At 47.9% G+C, this 25,728-nt stretch overlaps 1 protein-coding gene and 1 long non-coding RNA gene across 4 annotated transcripts; one reads left to right on the forward strand and one right to left on the reverse strand.

Moving 5' to 3' along the window:
• Positions 1-101: 101 nt before the first annotated feature.
• LOC148106788 (uncharacterized) lies at positions 102-15,190 on the forward strand. The gene is made up of 2 exons (XR_015723425.1): positions 102-457; positions 11,323-15,190. It is a non-coding gene; the product is annotated as an uncharacterized LOC148106788 (long non-coding RNA).
• Positions 11,714-24,620, reverse strand: TAFAZZIN (tafazzin, phospholipid-lysophospholipid transacylase). 3 transcript variants are annotated; one of them, XM_045790708.2, is made up of 12 exons: positions 24,138-24,620; positions 23,841-23,969; positions 22,555-22,600; positions 22,166-22,308; positions 16,814-16,833; positions 14,173-14,179; positions 13,716-13,796; positions 13,604-13,645; positions 13,342-13,404; positions 13,087-13,139; positions 12,598-12,675; positions 11,714-12,437 (listed from the first exon to the last, which is right to left on the reverse strand). In XM_045790708.2, the coding sequence occupies exons 1-12, from the start codon at positions 24,244-24,246 to the stop codon at positions 12,336-12,338; spliced, it is 873 nt and encodes a 290-aa protein (XP_045646664.1). In that variant the 5' UTR covers positions 24,247-24,620; the 3' UTR covers positions 11,714-12,335. The 3 variants fall into 3 exon arrangements, with proteins under 3 accessions (XP_045646664.1, XP_045646662.1, XP_045646663.1); XM_045790706.2 differs by lacking the exons at positions 14,173-14,179; positions 16,814-16,833 and having other exon boundaries at positions 22,223-22,308; XM_045790707.2 differs by lacking the exons at positions 14,173-14,179; positions 16,814-16,833; positions 22,166-22,308; ... (1 more) ...; positions 23,841-23,969; positions 24,138-24,620 and adding an exon at positions 14,623-14,761 and having other exon boundaries at positions 12,298-12,675.
• Between the last annotated feature and the right edge of the window lie 1,108 nt (positions 24,621-25,728).

Genomic DNA, 25,728 nt, shown 5'->3' on the forward strand with positions numbered 1-25,728 from the left:
TGGGCAAACCTCAGGCCACTCAGGACCTCTCCTTTTCACGGATTGGCTGTACGTGTCTCCAGGCGCGTGCGCTCCAAATAGGAAAGGAGGCAGGGCGGAGCTCCGCTGGCTCCCACAGCGCGCCGCGGACAACGCGGGCATCAAAAGGGAGTGGGGCGGGGCTGGACTGTTCCACTCCCTAGGTCCCCCACTCGCGGGGCTTCGCGTCTCCCTGCTTTAATCTTCCTTCCGCTTAAAATTGCAGGAGTGGTTTCTTTTTTCTACAGATGAACTCTCCCTGAGACGGGTGAGGAGAGAAGAAGGCCCAGGATAATGTCCAGAAGAACATACAGCACTGAAAATGGGCAGGGGGGAGGAGGGTCCAGAAGAGAGATCAGAGAAGGAGCATCAAGGGAAAAGCGTGGTTTCAAGGACATCAAGATTAACAATGCCAGTGTCAGCTGCTGCCAGGAAGCAGGTAAGATGAGGACAGAAAACTGTTTCTTGGACTTAGCAACAAATGGAGACTTTGGCAAGAGCAATGTCAATGAGAGGAAGGTGACATGGTTGTAGATTGTCTTTTCTCGAAGTTTGCTTTAAAGAGAGGAAAGAGAGGGGCTCCTGGGTGGCCCAGTCGTTAAGCGTCTGCCTTCGGCTCGGGTCATGATCCCGGCGTTCTGGGATCCAGCCCCGCATCGGGCTCCCTGCTCGGCGGGAAGCCTGCTTCTCCCTCTCCCACTCCCCCTGCTTGTGTTCCCTCTCTCTCTCTGGCTGTCTCTCTCTGTCAAATAAATAAACAAAATCTTTTAAAAAAGAGAGAGAGAGAGAGAGAGGAAAGAGAAAGTGACAGCTAGAGTCAGAAGGTGGGAGACAATGCCTCAAAAGAATTGGAAGACTTTTATCTTTTTCTGTGCCATTTCTGATTTCTCAGATTGGTGACTATTAGAAACAAAAAAACAAAAAGCTGGTAACCATAATCAAATATTGAACTCCCCTTAAGAAAATGTACACTGATTGATTTATGAGGAAGTGAACTGATGCCTGCAACTTAGTTTGAAATGCCCCAAAAACAAAATGTAGGGAAGTGTGACTACAGAGATAGGTTTGTGAGAAAGCAACAATAGTAAAATGTTAATGGCAGAACCTAGGGTGTGGATCTATGGGTGGGCACTGTAAGCTTTTTTTGACCTTGCTATGTGTACTGGATTTAATGGTGTGACCTCCTGAAATTCATTATCCATCCAGACCTTGTAAATGTACCTTATTTGAAAGTAGGATCTTTGCAGATGTGATCAAGATAAGGTCATGCTGGATTCAGGTGGGCCCTAAACCCCATAACTGGTATTCTTATAAGAAGAGGAAAATTTGGACACAGGGAAGAAGGCCACGTGACAATGGAGACAGTGTGTTGCAGCAGCAAGCCTAGGAACCCCTGGACCTGCCAGAAGCTAGAAGAGGCAGGAAGGATTCTTTCCTAGGGCTTTCAGAGGGAGTGTGCACTTACCTGTAGCTTGATTTTGGACTTCTAGCCTCCAGAACTGGGAGAGAAGAGATTTCTGTTGTTTTAAACCTGCTGGTTTGTGGTAATCTGTTACAACAGCCCAAGGAAACTAATATGCTGTATGTTTGACATTTTTCATAATAAAATATTGAGAAGAAAGTTTGATAATGCCCATTGTCAGCAAGGATGTTAGGAAGTAGAGTCTCACCTACACAGTGGTAAGAGGATCAATTAGTAGAACATTTTGGGGGGATAATCTGGCAGCATCTAACAAACTGTATAATATGTATGACCTTTAACCAAGCAGTTTCCCTTTTATGGATCCATTCAACAGAAATATTCAGCTGAGCACAAGATGCACAGAGAGGTCCATGGTGGCGCCATTTTTAGTTGCGGTAAGCTGGGCGCTCCTGATTGGCCACCTGGACGGACACTATGCCCAGCCGCTGCTGCCGCCGCCCCTGCCCCTCAAACACCAGGATATTTGTGACTTAAGCCAGGAGGCTGCTGAAGAAGAGCACCACACCCAGGGCCATGCCTCTCATCAGCAGAACTCAATTTGCGAGCAGAGCCCTCAACGCAGTGCAGGAAGGCCCAGCAGGAGGGCTGGGTGCTGAGAGCCGCCTCACAGTGTACAGCCCCATGCGGCTGACAGCCCACTGATTACCTCTGCTTGTCAGAGAAACTGCTTAAAAGAGTATAGTCGTGGTTGTCACAAGTGTGGCTCAGACCAGGACAGTGGCAGTTGAGCCTGGGGAGAAGAGGTGGGCTTGACAGGACATGGTCGAGGAAGACAGTGTCCAAAGATGGCTCTTGGGTCTCTCTGAGTTGGGGACTGAGAGATAAAGTCAGTTGGAAACAGTTAAATTTGGGGTGTTGTGGGGCCTCCAAGTGGCAATGTCCAGGCCAGTAGTGGGGACAGGTTGGCACTGGAGCTTACTCTGTCCCCAGAAGCCCCAGAGTGGTTTGAAGCCCTAGTGCCATGATCTGATTTTTATTTTATTTATTTATTTTTAAGATTTTATTTATTTATTTGACAGAGACAGCCAGCGAGAGAGGGAACACAAGCAGGGGGAGTGGGAGAGGAAGAAGCAGGCTCCCAGCAGAGAAGCCTGATGTGGGGCTCTATCCCAGGACCCTGGGATCATGCCCTGAGCCGAAGGCAGACGCTTAACGACTGTGCCACCCAGGCGCCCCTGATTTTTATTTTAAAGGACTGATCTGGTTGTGGTAAGCAGAGCAGACTGGAGGGGATAAGAATGCTAGCAGAGACCAGTAGGAGGCTGTCACCTTTCTGGGAGAGAGATGACAGGAGCTTGGCCAGAGTAATGGAGGGGCAGAGAGAGAAGGCTAGAGAAACTAGAGGCTCGCTGTTGGTCTGGGACTGAGGTTTGACCAGGTGGCGTGATGGCAGGATGGGGGCAAGGGCCCTGGGAGCAACTGAACTGAGGACCTGGAGCCAGAGCCAGAGCTGGGGCAGCCAGCGGTGGGGAAAGGAGGCACCAGCCCACCACATGACCCTGGGGCTCAGTTGCACTCCCTCATTCAGTCACTCACCAAAGTCCTGGAGACCCTGCCTGGACTGGTGCCCAATGGGGAAAGAAATAAGGACCCTAAACGGCATCATAGGTGATGTCCTCCAGGCCCAGTACCGACCCAGCAAGGCACACATTTTGGGAGGAAAGTTCTATGACAGTGCCACAGGAAGGAGTAGAAGGGATCAAGGGCAGGGATGGATGCCCTGGGGACCGGAAGAAGGTGACACAGAATGACAAGAGGAGCCAGTGGCCATGGGCAAACTGAAGAACACAAAAAGCACTGTTTAAATCAAGTTTTAAGGCAAAGACTTTCTCGCAAGTGTGATCTTGCTGCCAGCAGTCTCGCCGAAATGCTTTCATCCTTTTTTTTTTTTTTAAAGATTTTATTTATTTATGTGACAGAGAGACAGGCAGCGAGAGAGGGAACACAGCAGGGGGAGTGGGAGAGGAAGAAGCAGGCTCCCAGCGGAGGAGCCCGATGTGGGACTCGATCCCGGTACGCCGGGATCACGCCCTGAGCCGAAGGCAGACGCTTTAACGACTGCGCCACCCAGGCGCCCCGAAATGCTTTCATCCTTAATGGGGAAGCTCACCTGCTTTTATTCCTCTCTGAGTTATCAGAGGTCTTTGGAGTGGTGACCCTCGAGGCTTTCTTAAGCACTTGCTATAGGCCAGGCACTGAGTCGGACTTGGACCCGCCCCCCGCCAGAGTTCACAGTCTGATTTAGACGAGATGCGGGACAGTAGTTCACAACACAGGGTAATGGAGGTTCAAAAGCGGGGAGATAGGGCTGGGAGGGAGGCCGAGAGAGGGGCACCCGCTTGAGGCGGGTCTGACCAGGAGATGACGTCTAAGCTGAGTCATTCACACCAACTGTCGACAGTACCAATGAGCACCTTCTGTCTGTGGACTTCATCTTTAGGGTAAAAGCTTCAGTAATTAATTAAAACCCTTCTGGGCCCTCAGCACCCCCATGTCTTCTTAAACTGTTTTAATATAATACTGAACATATAGCAAAATATGTGTAATATCTGTGTGCTACACAGATGACAGATGTGTTACATGTATGCATGTAATCGGTGTCTTACACACCTGTGTTATCTGTGTATGAAGTATACAATAAAAGGAATCCTCATAAACCTGCCCCAGACTTCAACAGGCCTCTGCCAATTCTTTGGCAGCCATCTGTGTCCCCGAAATCCCATTTTCCTGCCTCCCTCCAGAAGTCATTGCTAGCCTGAATTTGGTTTTTCTTAGTAGGTTGACCACTTAATGTATGTGCCCATAAACAGTCTAATGCTTAGTCTCCTCGTACTTGAGCTCGATAAAATGGCATCGTCCTGCCTATAGTCCTGCGCAGGGACACAGGTAGCTTTGTACTGTTGTTGCATAACCCAGTGTGTTAGTTAGCCTTCCACAACTGATGGTTTCATTCTCTTGTGGGCCCACACTGGGAGTGCTTCCTGTTGTTCCCATTTCTTTGCCGTGAGGCCCTTCATGACCTACTAATGCAAGATGTCTCAGCTGCCCTGATAGACGGCATCAGTGTTCACAATTACTCAGGCTCCTCCTTCCCTGTAAGAGCAATCCTCCTTGCCCATTGCCAGGCAGGAGATGACCTGGAAGTGCCAGATTTAAGGACGCCCCCACCAGAGCTGTGATCCAGGGACCAGAAGACCACCATGGCCACTGTGGGAGCCTTTCAACCCGTGGAAAAGAGCCAGTAGGCACTGAAACATTGCTGCCCAAACCCAGAGCCCCATGCTGAGTTTGCTATGATAATGAGGGGAGGGGGCCGCCACCTCACTCCCAAATTCCAAATCACTGCAAGTGCAGCCCCCCTCCCAGCAGGATGGAATCCACAGCCAGGGCCCACTCACCCTGACCACAGTGCAGCCCTTCCCAGGTGCGCCTTCCCCACACACTCCCCACTACTTGCCCTCAGCTGGCCTGACCCACATGCTGACCAAAAAGGTGGAAAGGGCACAAAACAAACATACAGTGCAATGACATATCAAAGCAAACACTCCCTTGGCATCATCCAGTTCAAGAATTGGAACGTCTATCCTGCAAATCCCCTCTCATTCCTCTCGAATCGCCTCCCTCTCACTTCCACCAAAGTGACCATGAACCTGACTTCTGTGATCAGCACTTTGGTTCTTATTCCTCTCGAATCGCCTCCCTCTCACTTCCACCAAAGTGACCATGAACCTGACTTCTGTGATCAGCACTTTGGTTCTTATGAATTTTACCAGTTACATTCATTTGTTCCAGCTGTTATAACAAAATACCACAGACTGGGTGGCTTAGCAACAGCAGAAATGTTAAAAATAATAACAAAAAGGAAAAAAAAAATTTATTGCTCACAGCTCTGGAGGCTGGAAGTCCGAGATCAGGGTGCTGGCAGGGTGGGGTGAAGGCCCACTTCCAGGTTGCCGACCTTGCATTGTATCCTCACTTGGGGGGAGGTGGGGGAGCTCCCCAGGGCCTGTCAGGAGGCGCTAATCTTGATGATGAGGGCTCCACCCTCAAGATTTAAGCACCTCCCGCAGGCTCCATCTCTCAATACCATTAGCGCATTAGGTTTCCTTTTTTTTAAAAGATTTTATTTTTATTTATTTGACAGCACAAGCAGGGGGAGCAGGGAGAGGGAGAGGGAGAAGCAGGCTCATGGAGCAGGGAACCCGATGGAGGGCCCAATCCTAGGACCCTGGGATCATGACCTGAGGCAAAGACAGATGCTAACAACTGAGCCACCCCGGCACCCTGGGCATTAGGTTTCAACACATTCAGATCGTGGCACCAGTTAGGCATGCATCTCTAAATAGGATGCCTTTGTTTTGTCTATTTGGGGACTTTATATAAATGGAATTATTCAGTATTAGATTTTGCATCTAGATTCTCTACTCAAGAATGGGTGGTTAATGCCAGTCATCGTATAATAGCAATACTGCTGCTTGGCATTCCCCTAGATAAACATTCTGCCAGCCGTTGAGCCCTTCCGCTGGCGAGGGCCATTTGAGTCGTTTCCCACTCTGGTTGGTATGGTTAACAGTGCCGCCAACAATTGTGTATATGTCTTGTGGCACGTATATATGTGCTTTTCAATGGGTATATACCTAGGTGGGGAAATGCTAGGTCATAAGGTATATGTAGTGGATTGAATAATGTCCCAGAAAATTCATGCCCACCTAGAACCTCAGAATGTGACCTTATTTGGAAGTCGGGTCTTGGCAAATGTAATTAGTTAAGATGAGGTCATGCTGGATTTGTTAGAGCAAGCCCTAATCCAATGACGGTTGCCTTTTTATTTATTTTTATCTTTAAAAGATTTATTTATTTGAGAGAGAGACCGTGGGGGCAGGGGGGCAGAGGAGCAGAGGGAGAGGGAGAGATAGCATCAAGCAGACTGCGCTGAGTGCAGAGTCTGACGTGGGGCTCGATCTCACAACCCTGAGGTCAGGACCTGAGCCAAAACCAAGAGGCACCTGGCTGGTGCCTTTTTAAGAAAGAGAAAAAGGTGCTCCTGGGTTGCACAGTCGGTTAAAGCGTCTGCCTTCGGCTCAGGTCATGATCCCAGGGTCCTGGGATTGAGCCCCGCATCAGGCTCCCTGCTTGGCGAGGAGCCTGCTTCTCCCTCTCCCACTCGCCCTGCTCGTGTGCACGTGTGCTCTCTCTCTCTCAAATAAATAAATAAAATCTTAGAAGAAGAAGAAAAAGAGACACATGGAGAGGAGAAGTTCATGTGGAGGTGAAGGCAGAGATCGGGGTGACTTGTCTACAAGCCAAGGAACACCAATGATGACTAGCTACCACCAGAAGCTGGGAGAGAGGCAGGGAACAGATTCACCCTTAGAGCCCTCAGAAGGAGCCAGCCTTGGGGCGCCTGGGTGGCTCAGCAGTTAAGCGTCTGCCTTCGGCTCAGGGCGTGATCCCGGTGTTCTGGGATCGAGCCCCACATCAGGCTCCTCCGCTGCGAGCCTGCTTCTTCCTCTCCCACTCCGCCTGCTTGTGTTCCCTCTCTCGCTGGCTGTCTCTCTCTCTGTCAAATGAATAAATAAAATCTTAAAAAAAAAAAAAAGAAGGAGCCAGCCTTGCCCACACCTTGATCTTGGACTTCTGGCCTCCAGATCTGGGTGAGCATAGATTTCTGTTGGTTTAAGCCCCCAGTTTGTGGGACTTTGTTATTGCAGCTCTGCCATTTGTCATTCCTCTTCTGTGAAATGTCTGCTCTTATCAATCTTCCTATTTTTTTTAAATTGGCTCCAGGCCCAACGTGGGGCTCAAACCCACAACCCTGAGATGAGGAGTCGCGCACTCCACCGACAGAGCCAGTCAGGCTCCCCTCCTTTTCACTCTCTTAATGATGTTTTCTGATGAACACAACTTCTTAATTTTAGTATAATCAAATTTACCATTTTTTCCTTTATGATCAGTATTTTTTATGTCCTGTTTAAGAAACCTTTCCCTGGGGGCGCCTGGGTGGCGCAGTCGTTAAGCGTCTGCCTTCAGCTCAGGGCTTGATCCCGGCGTTCTGGGATCGACTCCCACATCCGGCTCCTCCGCTGGGAGCCTGCTTCTTCCTCTCCCACTCCCCCTGCCTGTGTTCCCTCTCTCGCTGGCTGTCTCTCTCTCTGTCAGATAAATAAATAAAATCTTTAAAAAAAAAAAGACTTAAAAAAAAAAAAAACCTTTCCCTGCTTCCGAGACTATGGAAATACTCTCCTACATTATCTTCTAGAAATTGTCCTGTTTTTCACGTTTTTATGGATGGTGTGAGGGGTAGCGTCAAGTTTCTTTTTTTCCCATAGAGATCTGCCGTTGTCCCAGTACCATCTATTAAGATGAACATCCTTTTACCCACTGTCTGAAAATGCCACTTTTGTTATATACTAAGTGTCCATATAGCTGTGGATCAGTCTGGGGGCTCTCTATTTCATTCCCCTGGTCAGTTTGTCTATCTAATACCACACTGCCCCAATTCCTATAGCTTCGTAATAAGCTTTGATACCTGGTAAGGCAAGTCCTCCCACTTTTTCTTTTTCAACAAGCTCCTCTTGGGCTATTGTGCTTCCATAAAAATTTTAGAATCAACTTGTCAGATTGATTAGATGATTTCTAAAATTTTCAGTATTTAAAATTGTAGTAAAGTATACATAAAATTTGCCATCTTAGCCAATTTTTTATTTTAAAATTTTTTCTTGTAAAATATCCATAATATAAAATTTACCATTTTACCCATTTTTTTTTAAGTGCTCCATGCTCAGCACGAAGCCCAATACGGGGCTTGAACTCATGACCCTGAGATTAAGACCTGAGCTGAGATCAAGAGTCAGATGCTTAGCTGACTGAGCCACCCAGGCCACCCCACCATTTTACCCATTTTTAAGTGTACAGTTCAGTGACATTAAATACATTCACATTGTTGTGCAGCCATCACCACCATGCACTGGCAGGATCACCACCATGCACTGGCAGGACATTGTCATCATCCCAAACTGAAACTCTGTCCCCGCTAAACACTTCCTCTCCATCTCCCCCTTCTCCCAGCCCCTGGCACCCACCATTTTACTTTCTGTCTCTATGACTTGGACTACTCAAGTCTACTCTAAGGACCTCAGAGAAGTGAAATGAATCATACAATATGTGGCTTTTATGTTTAGCTTGCTTCACTTAGCATAACATTTTCAAGGTTTATTCACATTGTAACACATGTCAGAATTTCTTTCCTTTTTGTAGCTGAATCATATTCCACTGTGTGGCCACATTTTGTTTATCCATTCATCGTTGATGGACATTTTAGTTGTTTCCACCTTTTGACTATTGTGAGTGATGTTGCGTTCAACACTGGTGTGCAAATATATCCTTGGACTCTGATTAGCTTTTGATTGCAATTTAGTCTCTCTCTCTATATATATATATATATATATATGTATATGTATATATATATATATTAAGATTTTATTTATTTATTTGACAGAGATAGAGACAGCCAGTGTGAGAGGGAACACAAGCAGGGGGAGTGGGAGAGGAAGAAGCAGGCTCGCAGCGGAGGAGCCTGATGTGGGGCTCGATCCCAGGACCCCGGGATCACGCCCTGAGCCGAAGGCAGATGCTTAATGACTGAGCCACCCAGGCGCCCCTAGTCTATATATATTTTTTAAGATTTTATTTATTTATTGGAGAGAGAGCAAGCGAGCAAGAGAGCATGAGTGGGGGGAGGAGCAGAGGGAGAGGGAGAGTGTGGAGCCTGAAAATGGGCTGGATCCCAGGACCCTGGGATCATGACCTGAGCCAAAGGCAGATGCTTAACCAACTGAGCCACCTAGTCGCCCCTAATCTATATATTTAATAGATCAGTTCTGGAGAACTGACATCTTTACTATTATCAAGTCTTCCTGTTGATGAACATGGGATCTTTATTTACTTAGGTCTTCTTTAATGTCTTTCAACAAAGTTAAGATTTTCTTCATATGGGGTGCCTGGGTGGCTCAGTCGGTTAAGCATTTGACTCTTGATTTCAGCTCAGGTCATGATCTCAGGGTCGTGAGATTGAGCCCCGAGTAGGGCTGCACACTCAGCAAGGAGCCTGCTTAGGATTCTCTCTCTCTCTCCCTCTCCCTCTGCCCCTTCCCACTTGCATGCACGCTCTCTCTCTCTCTAGAAATAAACTAAAATAAAATTTAAAAAGATATTTTCTTTATGTGGGAAGCACCTGGCTGGCTCAGTCAGTAGAGCACGCAATTCTTGATCTTGGGATGGTGAGCTCAAGCCGCACATTGGGGGTAGAGATTACATTTAAAAAAGTAAAATCTTAAAAAAAAGATTTTCCTTATGTGGGTCTTTCACATATTTTGTTAGATTGAGTCCTAAGTACCTTGTAGCTTTTGTAAATGGTGTCTTGTTTTCAGTGATATTTTCTAATTCTTTGTTGCTGGTGTGTGTATAGAAATACAATTGATATTTGCACGTATTGATTTTACAGCTGGGAAACTTTCTAAGCCTTTATTTCAAAAAAATTGTAAATTCTTTTGGGTTTTCTATGTAGACAATCCTATAATCAGCAAGTAATGAATGTTTTCTTTCTTTCTTTACAATCATTATCCCTTTGATTTCCTTTCCTTGTCTGATTGCTCTGTTACCACTAGTACAGTGTTGAGAATTGGCGTCCTCATTTTGTTCCAAATTTTGAAGGGAATGTTTCTAAAATTTCAACATCAAAAATAATCTTTACTCTAGTTATTTTTATAGATAGTTTCCATCAGATTAAGAAAGGGTTTTTTGGGGTTGTTTTGTTTTGTTTTGTCGATAGACTCTTTCAGATTAAGAAAGTTCCCTTTGGGGCACCTGGGTGGCTCAGTCAGTTAAGCAAACGACTCTGGATTTTGGCTCAGGTCGTGATCATACGGTTATGAGATGGAGCCTTGCGTCGGGCTCCGTGCTGGGTATAGAGCCTGCTTAAGATTCTCTCTCCCCCTCTACCTCTGCTCCTTCCCTCTCTCTCTCAAGGATATCTTTTTTAAAAAGTTCCCTCCTATTTATAGCTTGCTAGAATTTTTTAAAATTATGAATATTTTATCAAGTACATCTTCTGTATCAAAATAAACGTACAGGTTTTCTCCTTTATACAGTTGATATGGTGAATGGTATTTGTAGATTTCACAATCCCAGGACAAGCCAAATTTTGCTGTGAATATAGAACATAAAACTACTCTAAAAAATAGTCTATATGAAAAAATCAAATTGCAGCAGCATCTATACAGTAAATATCTGTAGTTGTTTGTTCAAATGGATGTATGTGGGAAAAAAGTGGTATTACATTTGGACCTGCAAATGCAAACTGGCCAACAGTCTGTGTCCCCCTACAAGTCATTTTTTCCCCTTCTGGTTATTTTTTTAAACCTTTGAGATAATTATAGATTTACACACAGTTACAGTCCTGATCGTCTTTGAATCTTTTCCCGCTGGCTCGCTCTTGTGGTTCCATCTTTTCTTTCTTTTCACGTTTCTGTTATTCTCCATGATCTGTCTGACCCTGTCCATTTCAGAAGTTCCTACAGGTTTCAGCCTGTTGTTCCTGCTCATGCTTCATTTCCTTATGTTGAGCTTATGGAGACCTTGTCCCTCCCAGGAACCAGCCTGGGGAGCAAATTGCTATTTGCTACTCCCTACTATATTTGGGTTTTGAAGCAAGTCCGTGGGCCTCTCTCTTCCTCCTTTGTGAAATAAGATTAATCCCTACTTTTGCTTGTTATGGGGATTACAGATAATGACTGATGGTTTTTTTTCCCTCTCTTTTCAAGTAGGCTCCAGGCCCAGCATGAAGCCCAACACAGGGTTTGAACTCACAACCCTGAGATCAAGACCTGAACTGAGATCAAGAGTTGGACAGTTAACCAACTGAGCCACCCAGATGCCCCGATAATGACTGAAATTGAGAGCTTGCTGCCCATCTGCTCAAGTGCCCTTGTTGCTCTAAGGACCCAGCCTTCCTGTCCAGCAGTCACCTCCCATCCCTACCCCTATGAAGAAGCCAGAGGTAAAACACAATACAGATGCTTTATTGGTTAAAAAAACATGAAAACCCAGGCCCCATGGGACTCAAGTGATGCCAGGGAGGTGGAAAAGACAGAGCAGTTGGTGGGCCCTGGGATGTGGGGAAGTGACGGGGTCTCAGGCCCTTGCTGCAGGTTCCGTTTAGCTGGGTTCCACTTCTGGCAAAAGGCTGCCCTTCTGCTTGCAGCCCAGGGCTGGGCCCTGCCTGAGGACCCCATGCCTGTGGGAAGTGTGGGCAGAAGAGAGAGGTGGCTGATGGCCGTCCCTGAGGAGGTGGTGAGCAGCTCCCAGATCAGGGCACGTGGGTAACACCAGGCCAAGGGCCTCATGGACCCCTACCCAAAGTTCTGGCCTGGCCACCTGCCCCCCTTCAAGTACTCTCCGTCCTGATGCCAGCCCTGGAAGAGAACACCTGAAGGCCAGAAAGAAGGAGGCCCCTACCAAAATCTCTTCCTTTCGTGGCCAAGTGGGAGGAGCAGCTGAAACCCTTCCTTCGACTGAAGAAGCTCAGAGCAGAGGGAATGCTCACCAACTAGGACAGGATACCCATAAGGGGTTATGCACAGATCTGTCTAAAAAAATGTATCTGACCTCAAAACGTCAGTCCATCCGCCAGTTCAGCTCTGTGCCAGGCAAGACCCCAAAGGCAGCACTGAGAGCAGGCGGCTGGGGCTTGGGTTGGAGCTGCCTCTTTCTTGGGCCTGGGGGCCAGCTGAGCCCTTCTAAGAGGAAGGGAGAGCAGCATCTGGGTGGGTAACGCCTATCTCCCACGCTGCAGCTGGTTGTGGAGCTGCTCCGCCTGGGTCTTCAAGCGCTGGAATTCTTCCTGAATGAAGTCGGTCAGAGCTTTGCGCATCTCCACCTGAGGGGAAGGACTGGGGCTGGACTGCAGCCCTTGGGGAGCCTGGTCCAGGGGAGCTTGACCCAGGGGCCCTGGGAGGCTGAAGGTGCCGGGAGAGGCTAAGACAGCTACAGGGTAGCCCAGGGAAGGGGGGGTGGTACAGGGGAGAAAGACAACTCACAGCCGACTTGTTCTCTGCCCGGAGCCGTTCAAGTACAGGCAGAGCACTGAAGGGCTTCCCGATCAGCACAGTGATTTTCTATAGGGAGACCAGAGGGTGACAGAAACAGGGAGAGTACCCACAGCCGTGGCCCAACCACCCCAGAGAGCCAGAAGCCAAGTCCTGCCCCTGATTTGCTGCACGCTTCCTCATGGCCATGCTCCCTCTTTAAAATGAGGTGGTCAGGCTCAGTGACATTCAAGTCCTGCAGTCCATGCTCTAGACGTCCTGTCCTGCTTAAACCCCAAGGCTCACCCCCACCCAGCCTGATTTCTTTTGCTTTCCTTCTACCGGCCTTGGTACCAGGAAGTCCCTCTCTCTCTGTTCCACTCGGTCCCCCTGCTGTAGCTTCAAGCTCAGCTCCTCCTGAATGTGGCCTCAGTAGTGCTGAGTGGGAGACACGAGGCAGATGGCAGACAAGACAGATGAAGGTCAGCAGCCCCTACCCACCTGTCCAAAGCGGGGGAAGTAGGGCGGGCTGTTAGGAAGGACATCATTCATTCCTGCAGCACAATGGACAGAGGCCAGGAAGCAGGCATGGAGTGGAGCAGGGTAGCCTGGGAACAGATGAAGCCCCAGCCCCCACCACCCCAGGTGCCCTCTCCCTGCCACCCAGTGGAAACCCCCCCCAAACCTAGGGAAGCCCCCCCACCTCTCCCTGCCCCCATCCTGAGACTGCAGACTTGGCCCAAGACGGATGCTCACCGACATGCCACAGCGGCAGGATGATGGGGTTGAGATGACACTCAGCAATCAGGCGTCCAATTCCTACCCCAGGGAGAGGCAGAAACGTTGGCATGAGCAGAGCTTCGGTGCCAGCCTACAGCAAAGCCACCCCTGCCCGCTTCCAATTAAAACCAACTCCCCTGGTCCAGGTCCTCCGCAAGGCAAGCCCTTGTGTCGGTGCCTGCCTCCGTCCTGCTACCACTGACATACCCATCCCAGCCAGACGGGCAGCAGTGCCTACCCCACTTAAAGCGTAGGAACTCGGAGCTCATGTTCACTTTCCCTGTTGAGAGAGAGGACAGAGGTGAGGCTTGGGAGCTAGGGGTGTGTACAACCCTGCCAACCCTACTGACCTTCTGGGAAGATGTGCACCCAGTCCCCATGGTTGAGTTTTTCCAAAATGAAGTCCATTCCCTTCTGGTAGACGCCGTCTCCTGCCGAGAAAAGGCCTGCACCATCAGTGCCTATTCTCTCAGGGTTTCCTCCTTGCCCTGGGAATGAAGCAGCAGCTCAAGGACTTCCTCATCCCCCACCGCACCAGCCACATGGACACCCCCCCATCACTGTCTCTGGGGACTCAGCCCTGGTTGCACTGTGGCCCCTGACATCCTTTGTTCAATAGTAACCTCTAAACCTCCAAGTACCCATCATGTGCAAGCCAGCAGCATTGTCTCCAACTGAAATCCTGACCTGGCAATTCCTCCACCAGCCTCCAACCCCACCTTCTGTCTGTTGGTCCCACCACAGCCTCACCCACTATGCCACGAACTCCTGCAGTATGCACCCTCACAGACCCCTGGCCCTGCTCACCACTTTCCTTGCCCTCCCTTCCTCTTCAGCTCTTGGAGCTTTCTTTCTCCTTGAAATGCACCACCCCTGGGGCAAGCCTACCATCTGCTGCCCCTGGTCCAGAGGGTACTGCTGGAGCCAACCAGGTCTATTCATGATTTCCAGCCTCACCTGGGCCTCAGATCCTGGACAGCAACCCTTTCCTGAGGTTTCTGCTAGGCCAGTCCCCACAGCCATTCCTCACAGGCCTCCCAGGCCTGCCTGAGCCCTCAGCCTCCACCATCCCTCCCTCCTGCTGACCCCTTCGCCCCCTCACGGGGCTCCCCCTGAAACTAGACTCTCGTTATCAAAGCTTCTTGGGAAAGGGAGAACATTTGATGCAACACAAAGTGTCACTGAGTTGGGAAAAACTCAAACTTGCTAGACTGGAAAAAGGGGGGTTGAACTGCCCCCAAGGCCAACAACACTCACCTTCGAGACACCTGGAGACCATGACACTGGACCCAGGTAGCCTGGCAGTTAGCAACAACACAGATACAGATGCCTAATGCTATGTGCTGGCTTTCGACTGGGAGTCCTGTGGAGACAATCTGTGACCACATGCAGTAAGAATCTCCTCAACCCTGTCCATATACTGGACGGTGACAGACAGACTTATCAAGTAGGAAGAGACATAAAGAGGAGGAGACAGACATTGGGACTATCTCAGGTCAGTGTACCAAAAAATGGACTTTTAACCTAACACTCTGCAAGGCCGAGTGTTTAGAAGGTGCTAGTGAGGCATCCAGGAGTCTCAACCCAACCCAACCCAATGGGAACTTGGCCCAGCAGCTCCCTCAGGGGCTGGAGTTGAGGAGCAATCACTCACTACCATTTCTCAGGGCATCATGAGAACAGTGGCTTCCCTACCTGGGATAGCATTACCTGGTAGGAGGTGGGCTTCAGAGGGGTTGTCTCCATCTCTACTAAACCCTGCTGCTGCAACTGAGCCGTCCAGCTTGAAATCAAAATTACACTCAACTACGATGCTCCTAAATCTTTGGGACACAGCAAAAGCAGTTCTAAGAAGGAAATTTATAGTGATACAGGCCTACTTCAAGAACATGAAAAATCTCAAATAAACAATCTAACCTCACACCTAAAAGAACTAGAAAGGAAGAACAAAGCCCAAAGTTAGTAGAAAGAAGGAAATAATAATTAGACCAGAGTGGAAACAAATGAAATAGACTAAAAAAAAAAAAAATCAATGAAACCAAGAGCTGGTTCTTTGAAAAGATAAACAAAATTGATAAACCTTTAGCTAAACTCATCAAGAAAAAAAGAGAGAGGACCCAAATAAATAAAATCAGAAATGAAAGAGGAAAAATAACTGAAACCACAGATACACAAAGGATTATAAAAGAGTACTATGAAAAATTATATGACAACAAATTGGACAACCTAAAAGAAATAGATACATGCTCAAAACAGAGTCAGGAAGAAAGAGAAAAGCTGAATAGGCTGACTACTAGTAAATGATTATTTGAATTGGTAATCAAAAAACTCCCAACAAACAAAAGTCCAGGACCAGATGGATTCACAGGTGAATTCTGTCAAACATTTAAAGAAGAGTTAATACTTATTCTTCTCAAACTATTCCAAAAAAATAGAAGAGGAAGGAAAGCTTCCAAATACATTCTATGAGGCCATCATTACCCTGATACCAAAACCAGTCAAGGGCATTACAAAAAAAGAGAACTACAGGCCAATATCCCTGATGAACACAGATGCAAAAATCCTCAACAAAATATTAGCAAACTGAATTCAACAACATGTTAAAAGGATCATTCACCACAGTTGGGTGGGATTTATTCCAGGGATGCAAGGATGGTTCAATATCTGCAAATCAATTAATGCTATAGATCCCGTTAACAAAATGAAGGATAACAATCATACAATCATCTCAATAGATGCAGAAAAAGCATTTGACAAAATTCAACATCTGTTCATGATAAAAACGCTCAACAAAGTGGGTTTAGAAAGAACATAACCCAACATAATAAAGGCCATATATGACAAACCCACAGCTAACATCATGCTCAATGGTGAAAAACTGAGAGATTTTCCTCTAAGATTAGGAACAAGATGAGGATGTCCACTCTTGCCATTTTTATTCAACATCGCACTGGAAATCGTAGCCACAGTGATCAGACAGGAAAAAGAAATAAAAGGGGTGCCTGGGTGGCTCAGTCATGACCTCAGGGCCCTGGGATCGAGCCCCAAGCTGGGCTCTCTGCTCAGCAGGGAGTCTGCTTCTCCCTCTCACTCTCCCTCTGTGCGTTCCCTCTCTCTTTCAAATAAATAAATAAATAAAATCTTAAAAAAAAAGAAAAAGAAACAAGAGGCATCCATGTTGGTGAGAAAGGAAAGAGTTAAGCTATCTCTATTTGCAGATGACATGATACTATGCATAGAAAACTCTGAAGACTCCACCAAAAAGCTATTAGAAGTAATAAATGAATTCAGTAAAATTGTTGGATACAAAATTAACATATAGATGGGGTGCCTGGGTGGCTCAGTTGGTTAAGCATCTGCCTTTAGCTCAGGTCATGATCTCAGGGTCCTGGGATCGAGCCCTACATTGGGCTCCCTGCTCAGCCGGGAGTCTGCATCTCCCTCTCACTCTGCCTCTGCCCCTCCCCACTGCTCATGCTCTCTCTCTCTCAACTAAATAAATTTTAAAAAATTAACATATAGAATCTGTTGCATTTCTATACACTAATAACTAAATAGCAAAAAAGAGAAATTAAGAAAACAATTCCATGTACAATTGCACCAAAAAGAACAAAACACCTAGGAATAAACTTAACCAAAGAGGTGAAAGACCTGCACTCTGAAAACTATAAAACACTGATGAAAGAAATTGATGATGACACAAACAAATGGAAAGATATTCCATGCTCATGGACTGGAAGAATTAATATTGTTAAATCATGCACATGACCCAAAGCAATCTACAGATTCAGTGCAATCCCTATCAAAGTACCAACAGCATTTTTCACAGAACTAGAACAAATAATCCTAAAATTCGTATGAAACCACAAAAGACACCAAATAGCCAAAGTAATCTTGAAAAGGAAGAACAAAGCTGGCGGTATCACAATCCCAGATTTCAAGCAATACTGCAAACCTGTAGTAAACACAACAGTATGGTACTGGCACAAAAACAGACACACAGATCGATGGAACAGAATAGAGAATCCAGAAATAAATCCACGCTTCCATGATCAATTAATCTACAACAAAGGAAGCAAGAATATACAATGGGGAAAAGACAGTCTCTTCAACAAATAGTATTGGGAAACCTGGACAGCCACATGCAAAAGAATGAAACGACCACTTTCTATCACCATCACAAAAATATCTCAAAATGGATTAAAGACCTAAACATGAGACCTGAAACCATAAAACTTCTAGAAGAAAACATAGGCAGTAATCTCTTTGACATTGGCCTTAGCAACATTTTTCTAGATATGTCTTCTCAGGCAAGGGAAACAAAAGCAAAAATAAGTATTGGGACTACATCAAAATAAAAAGCTTTTGTGTAGCACAGCAAAGGAAACTATCAACAAAACAGGCAACCTACTGAATGGGAGAAGATACTTGCAAATGATATTTCCAATCAAGGGTTAATATCCAAATATCCAAACTATATAAAGAACTTATACAACTCAACACCAAAAGCCCAAATAATCCAATTAAAAAACCTAAACAGACGTTTCTCCAAAGAAGATATACAGATGGCCAACAGACACATGAGAAGATGCTCAACATCATTCATCATCAGGGAAATGCACATCAAAACTACCCTGAGATATCACCTCACACCTGTCAGAATGGCTAGTATCAAAAAGACAAGAAATAACAAATGTTAGCAAGAATGTGGAGAAAAAGGAACACTTGTGCACTGTCAGTGGGAATGTAAAGTGGTACAGCCACTGTGGAAAACAGTACGGGGTTCCTCAAAAAATTAAAAATAGCATATGATCCAGTAATTCCATTACTGGGTACTTACCCAAAGAAAACAAAAATACTAATTCAAAAAGATATATGCAGGGGCACCTGGGTGGCTCAGTCGGTTCAGCGTCTGCCTTCAGCTCAGGTCATGATCCCAGGGTCCTGGGATCGAGCCCCACATCAGGCTCCCTGCTCATTGGGGAGCCTGCTTCTCCTTCTCCCTCTGCCTATGGCCCTGCTTGTTTCTCTCTCTCAAATAAATAAATTCTTAAAAAAAAAAGATATATGCACCCCTATGTTTATTACAGCTTTACAATAGCCAAGATATGGAACCAAGCCATGTGTCCATCGACAAATGAATGAATAAAGACGTGGTATATACACAGACACACGCAGAAAATTACTCAGCCATAAAAAAGGATGAGATTAGGGGTACCTGGCTGGCTCAATCAGTACAGCATGCAACTCTTGATTTCAGGGTTATGAGTTCAAGCCCCACACTGGGCATGGAGCCTACTTTAAAAAAATGAATGAATGAATGAATGAATGAGGGGTGTCTGGGTGGCTCAGTCAGTTAAGTGTGTGCCTTTGGCTCACGTCATGATCCCGGGGTCCTGGGATGGAGCCCCAAATCGGGCTCCTTGCTCAGCAGGGAGCCTACTTCTCCCTCTTGCCTGCCACTCCCCCTGCTTGTGCACACACTCTCTGACAAATAAATACAATTTTTTAAAAAGATTTTATTTATTTGAGGGGGGTCGCACAAGCAGGGGGAGGGGCAGAGGGAGAAGCAGACTCCCCACTGAGCAGAGAGAGCCCTGAGAGATTCTCTCTCTCCCTTTGGCCCTCTCCACCTTAAAAAAAGTAAAAAAAGAATGAGACATTGCCATCTGCAACAACATGGATGGACCTACAGGGTATTATGCTAAGTGAAATAAATCAGAAAAATACCACATGATTTCACTTATATGTGGAAGAGCAAAATCAAAACAAATGAATAAACGAAAAGCAGAAACAGACCCACAAGTGCAGAGAACAAATTGATGGTTGCCAGAGGAGCAGGGGTTTGGGGATGGGCAAAATGGGTGAAGGAGAGTGGGACATACAGGCTCCCAGTTATGGAATGAATATAAGTCACACGGATGGAAGGTACAGCATAGGGAATATAGTCAATGGTATTGTGATAGTGTTGTACGGTGACAGATGGTAGCCACACTTGTGGTAAGCACAGCATAACATACAGAGTTGTCAATCACTATGTTGTACACCTGAAACCAATGTAACGTTGTGTGCCAACTATACTTCAATTAAAAAAAAAAAGTGGGGCGCCTGGGTGGCTTAGTCCATTAAGCATCTGCCTTTGGCTCAGATCATGATCCCAGGGTCCTGGGATTGAGCCCCACATCGGGCTCTCTGCTCAGCGGCAAGTCCGCTTCTCCCTCTCCCTCTGCCTCTATGATCTCTCTCTCTCAAATAAATAAATAAAATATTTTAAAAAAGAGAAATTTTAAATAAAAGGGAAAAAATACCACTACCATGATTTTGGAACAACACACGAATATTTAGCTTTTGCAAATGCTATTTCTACTCACTTGTACATGTTGTACAAGATCGCTCTGATACTTCACGTCATATCATAAGGCCTATGCTGGTGGGGGAACGGAATATTTTGGAACTCAGAAGCCAAGTATGTCAGATACTTCCTTTGCTTTAACACATGTTGTTAGATCTTTGTTGCCCATCATGTATGTTTGATAAATAGCTTATGCCTGCCCACTTTCTCTCACTGAAAGCGCTTAGAATTAAGATTTTGTTTTCTGGGGTTTTTTTTAAGATTTTATTTATTTGTCAGAGAGTGTATACAGGCAAGGGGAGCAGCAGGCAGAGGGAGAAGCAGACTCCCCACTGAGTAAGAAGGCCAATGTGGGACTTGATCCCAGAACCCAGGGATCATGACCTGAGCCGAGGGCAGACACCTGACTGACTGAGCCACCCAGGTGTCCTTCGTTTTCTGTTTTTAATTGTCGAATAAAACTTAAATGCAGATCAAAAAGAAGAACAAGACAAGAAGTTGACATGGAGGGCGCCTGAGTGGCTCAGTCGGAAGAGCATGTACTCTTGATCTTGGGGTCATGAGTTCGACACCCCACTAAAAAAAAATAAACTTTAAAAATAAATAAAATTTAAGAAAAAAGAAGTAGACATGGAAAGCCTCTGTGTGAGGTTGCAGAAGGAAGGAACTGAGACTCAGGAACCTGAGCAGCGTCCCCATCTCTCAGAGTGAGGCGTGATAAACAATGTCATGGTCCTTAGCCATAACACTTGTAGCTTCTGCTTATGTTTGAGAGAAATGAAGTAGCCTTCAAATGCAGCAAGAAGTGAAAGCATTCAAGGAGTAGATCTGAGGATCTGGAGGGGTAGGCATTGCAGCTTTTCATTAAAAGCCCTTCCTTTTTTGAGGTTACTGTATTGCATTTCACCATGTTTTACTTGGACCAAGTAGAAATAAGAAACTCTCCCTTGACCTCTGACACCCTTTGGTTACCTCCTCTCACAACTGAACCTCTGGGAGGAGTGGACAACCCTACTATCTCCACACCCTCCTGCCCCTGGCAGCTCCTGCGGCTGTCACTTCACAGAAATGGCTTCTCCAGGGTCACCAGAGGCTTCTACAGTGCCAAGGGGCCCTGCTTTGCTTCCTTCCTCTCCGGTCATTGCTTCCTGCTGCCTTGGTGGCCTGTGTCTCTGTTTATGCTCTGAGGTGAGGTGCCGTCCTGGCCCCTGCTCTCCATCCACTGTCCCTCTCTGCAATCTTACCTCTACTTTTGCGACTTTGTTAGTGGTTGAGTCCCTAATACATTCCTGACTGCTCTTTTGAATTTCAGAATTGCACATCTCACTGCCTCTGGGACTGCTCCTTTCCTCAGGTGACAGGCTCCTCAGATGAAACATGTGCAAAATAGAATTCACCTCCCCTTCCAACCCCCACACTGCTTTCCCTTCATCCCACCCTCCCAGTGGCTCAGTGTCATCAGATGTCACCTAGTGTCACCTTCAAGCTATCTTTTCCTTACTCTTTCCTATACCAAATCTATCAACAAGTCCTGTCAACTCTGTCTCCAGAGCAGTATTCTTCTCCAGCTCTCCACAGTGGCCTCCATAGGCCCAGCTACAATCCTCTGCTGCCAGAATTACTGAGACAGCCCCTAACTGGGCTCCCTGCCTCCACTGGGCTCTGCTCCCACCCACCAGCCATGCTGTAGCCAGGATGCTCTCTCTTTCTCTCTGAACCACAGATGGAAGCATATCACTGCCCTGCTGAGAGAAGAGAGTCCAAAATCCTTAAGATGATTATTCCAGAACCTTCACATTTGGCCTGAAACCTACATTTTCTACCTTTATCACTTACCTCTTCAGTGTCTGGCACGTGCTTCTTAGGTCTCGAATGCCTTTCCTTGCGTACTCTGCCTAGAAAATATCGTACTTCCCCAGAGGAAAAAGCAACCTGGATTCAAATCCTGGCTTTGCCACCTCTCACCCCATGACCTTTGGCCAGTGGCTTAATTCCTCCAAAGCCCTCTATCTGGAGAATGGGGATCAAAATGGTCTCTACCTCCTGAGGCTCTCGAGAGGTGCTGAGTAGTCACTGAGCATCACACCCTCAACCCACAAGCCTGTTTTCCCAAACCCTGCATTTTCCAGCACATGCCACCACCACCACCACAAACCGATCATGCCATACTGCCATCAGTGAGTCTCTTAGATGTGGACAATGCCTCCTTGACTTCTAATGCCACAGTCCCAGGAAATGAGTGCTCTCTACAAGGCCCTCACTCTTCCAGCACCCAATGACACCTCTACAGCCAAGCAATGCAACTGGGACTCAACCTAGTAGGGCAGCGGCCCCTGGCTCCCTTTGTGCCCAGGCTCCATGTCCCACCTGGATCCCTCCACTCCCCGTACTGCTAAGCCAGAAGCACTAGCCACCAGTCCAGCTCCGAAGAAAAGCAGAGAAGGCCACAGAAGTGCCTCCCTGCATTCACTAGCCCATGAGCCCCTTCTTGGAGGATCAGCTCACCTCGGCACACAGGCACACACTTGCCCAAGCTGAAGAAGCGGGAGTGCAGCTCTTTGGTGAAGCAGATGTCTGCAGCCGCAGGGGTCCTGAAGTAGGGACAGATGCAGTCAACCCTGCCTCCCCTGCACCCTAATTCCCTGCCCTCCCCCCAACATGAGGCCTGACATCATCAGCAATGTGGAAAGGAGGTACAGGAGGGCCTGTGGAACCCCACCCCGTGCCCTGCCTGTACTGCTGGACGCCGCCTCCTGGGCAGAGCAGGAGGAGGGCAAATCTGGGCAGAGACGGGTGAGGCCTGCCAGGCCCACTGCGAGGGGCCCATTCCTCCTCACCAACGCATCAACTTCAGGTTCCAGATGTGGCGGAGTTTCAGGATCCCTAGAGAAGGAAAGGCTTCATGCCCCAGCTTCCCTTGTCCCTAGGGAGCATCTTTTTCTGTCACCCAGTTTCGGGGAATGAAGAACAGGGCAGCACCACTAACATTTCCCTATGGCTGAAAGTAGCATCTTCCAGTCCCTTGGGCTGGGCCCCGAGTTGTCCCTGGCTCCTCCCTCTCTCCCACCCCCACCCATATCTTATTAGTCACCACATCTGGCCTGCCTACCACCCTGATATCTTTTGCCACTGCCTATTCTTCTACACCTCTCCATCCATTGTTACTGCCTCCACCCTAGTCCAGGTTACTGAATGGCTCTAAAAGCGCTTTCCTGGGGCGCCTGGGTGGCACAGCGGTTAAGCGTCTGCCTTCAGCTCAGGGCGTGATCCCGGCGTTATGGGATCGAGCCCCACATCAGGCTCCTCCGCTGGGAGCCTGCTTCTTCCTCTCCCACTCCCCCTGCTTGTGTTCCCTCTCTCGCTGGCTGTCTCTATCTCTGTCGAATAAATAAATAAAATCTTTAAAAAAAAAAAATAAAAGCGCCTTCCTGGCCTCCTGGTATCTGCCTGTGGCACTCTACAGGCCCTTCTCTGCCCTGTGGCCAGGGTGAGCTTTGAAAGGCTCTGATTTGACCAACTGGCTTCCCATGAGCTCTACGACAGTCTAACCTCCTGAATTCACCAACAAAAGCCCTGGACACCCCTCTACCCAGCCATGTGGTTTACTGGAGCCAAGCAACTTCCTGTGAAGTCAGCAGAACAGGAACTTCTAGGTGGCAAAGTGGGCTCCCAAATGAGGCTGGTTGAAGGGTACAAACTCAGCCTGGGGCAAACGTGGAACCAAAATACAGGTCTCCCAGCCTCCAGCCCAGACCTTCCTTGACAAGATACCCTATGGTTCTCGGATTTGTTCAATATTCTGTGGGACCTTCAACAGTTTAGAGAATGAGGGTTCCACAGGCCTGATGCATCAAAGTAAAGCAGCCATCAGAGTTTGCCCTGCAGCTGTTTCCTCACTTCCTCGCTCCCTCCAAATTTCTGAGACCCTTGCCAAGTCATTTTCTGAGAGGATACTGAAGGAGCCACAAATCATATTTTCATCCTTGGGGCAGGACACCCTAGAAACAGGAGTGCCAGGGATGTGTACAGAGCCCAGTGAAAAGCGAGTTTGTTCTGCTTTTGTTTGGCCCCCTCCCCGGTTCTCTCCATGCCTCCCTGTGCCCAGAACCCTGGTGCTAGGTACCCCAGAGATGAGGGTCATCCATGCAGGACTGGTGATTGGAGACAGTGATGAGAGGCGTGGCTGGGCCTCGGTTCTCGATGAGCTCGTACAGCACCTCCTTGTTGTGGACGGTGAGGTGGTTCATGTACTCTGGAGGGAGAGACAGACTGTGGGGAGAGGTCTTGGCCTCATTCTCCCTGGGTCCCAGGGCTCCCTGCAGCCAAGCTAGCCCCTACCCACGCCCACAACCCCAAATCCCAACTCTGGCTGGGCGCGGAGAGCCGTGACCGACTCTGCCTCGACTTCGGGCCCACTCACTAGTCCAGAAGCAGCTGTAGGTGCCCACCAGGCCCATGACGACGCTGCTGGCCAGAGTCCAGGTGAACGGCGGCACGGCGGGGAACGGCCATTTCACATGTAGGGGCATCTCCCCCACCCAGACCGAGCTCCCCCGCTCCCCCCAGGCGGCCCAGCGCTTCCCCTGCCACGGGGCAGCCTGTGGGGCCGCTCTAAGTCTGTGTCCTCAAACGCTGGAGAACTGGGTCCCTGACAGGCCCGCGCCAGGGACGGGCTCCGCGCGACAGGGGACTCGACCAAGGTCACCTCGCAGGTCAGGCCAGAGCAGGGCCGGCCCCCGCTCTCTCGCCACAGACGAGCCGCCACCGGGGTCAGGAGCCAGCAGTCGCAACGAGAAGCGAGACGAGCCGGTGACGGCTGCCAGGGGCTCCGCACCCCCGCCGGAAACCGAGCCAGCGACGGCGGCCAACTCCCGCTGCCTGTCGCAAAATGCTCTCAGGTCGCTTGACGGCAGCGGGGGCGGGCCCTTGGGCTGTGCGGCCCCGCCCCACCCGTCCCGCCCTGCTGCTCCGCAGAGCCGGTTCTGGGCTCCTGGCGGCTGCGCGTCCCTTTTGTCTCCTTAATTCGTCCCCAGAAAAGTCTCTATAGGTAACTTGGGCTACGCAGTACAAATACCTGACACCGCTAAAAGCTGGAGCTGACGGGGCACTTTTACTTTAGTTTTTTTTTTCCCCTTTATTTTTACTGAGGCAAAATTCATATAACGGAATTAACCGTTTTGTAATATTTTGTAGCATTTTATATTCTATACCATATTTTATGTATATAACATGTTATATGCAACATTATGTAATTTTACTTAATTATCTGCATACAGTTTTACGGTTACAATATTACAGATTTGTACAATATGTATATATATGTAACATGTAATGTGTGATGTATATGTAGCAACATACGCCATATAATAAAGATACTATGTATAATATAGTATTTTCTGTCATTTAGTACATTTCCAGTGTTCTCAACCACCACCTCTATTTCGAAAACATGTTTGTCACCCTAGAAGAAAGCCTTATATCCGCTAAGCAGTCTATCCTTTATTTTTCTTCTTCTTCTTCTCCTCCTCCTCCTCCTTTTTTATTTAAGTAACCTCTATGCCCAATGTGGGGCTTGAACTCAGGACCCTGAATTCAAGGGTCACATGCCCTACTGACTGAGCCAGCCAGGCGACCCTGGAAACATTTTTAAAAATCAATACAACTGTGCTTCAAAAATAAGAAATACGGGCGCCTGGCTGGCTCACTTGGGGTCTCCAGAGAGCGTAGGAGTGTGCAGCCACGCTGCCAACCGGCCTGAACACGGGAGAGGGGGCTCTTGTCCTCGGGGGCCTGGGGCTTGCCTCAGGGCTTCCCTTCGCCAGGCACAAGCTCAAGCTCGGGCTCTCATGCCTTCTGTACCAGATGCCGCCTACAGGCAGGCCACGTCGGGGACTGAGGGCTGGGCCTGGGAGAGCACAGCTCCGGGCTTGCATTTGCGCGCTGGCTCCTCCTTCCCGCGCACCCTTGGCACAGGCAACTACTCATTATGGGAAGGCTGAGGCTACATCTCT

Source organism: Ursus americanus, chromosome X (genome assembly GCF_024610735.1).
Source record: "Ursus americanus isolate L20-20 chromosome X, mUrsAme1.1.p, whole genome shotgun sequence".
In the NCBI taxonomy this organism is placed as follows: Eukaryota; Metazoa; Chordata; class Mammalia; order Carnivora; family Ursidae; genus Ursus; species Ursus americanus.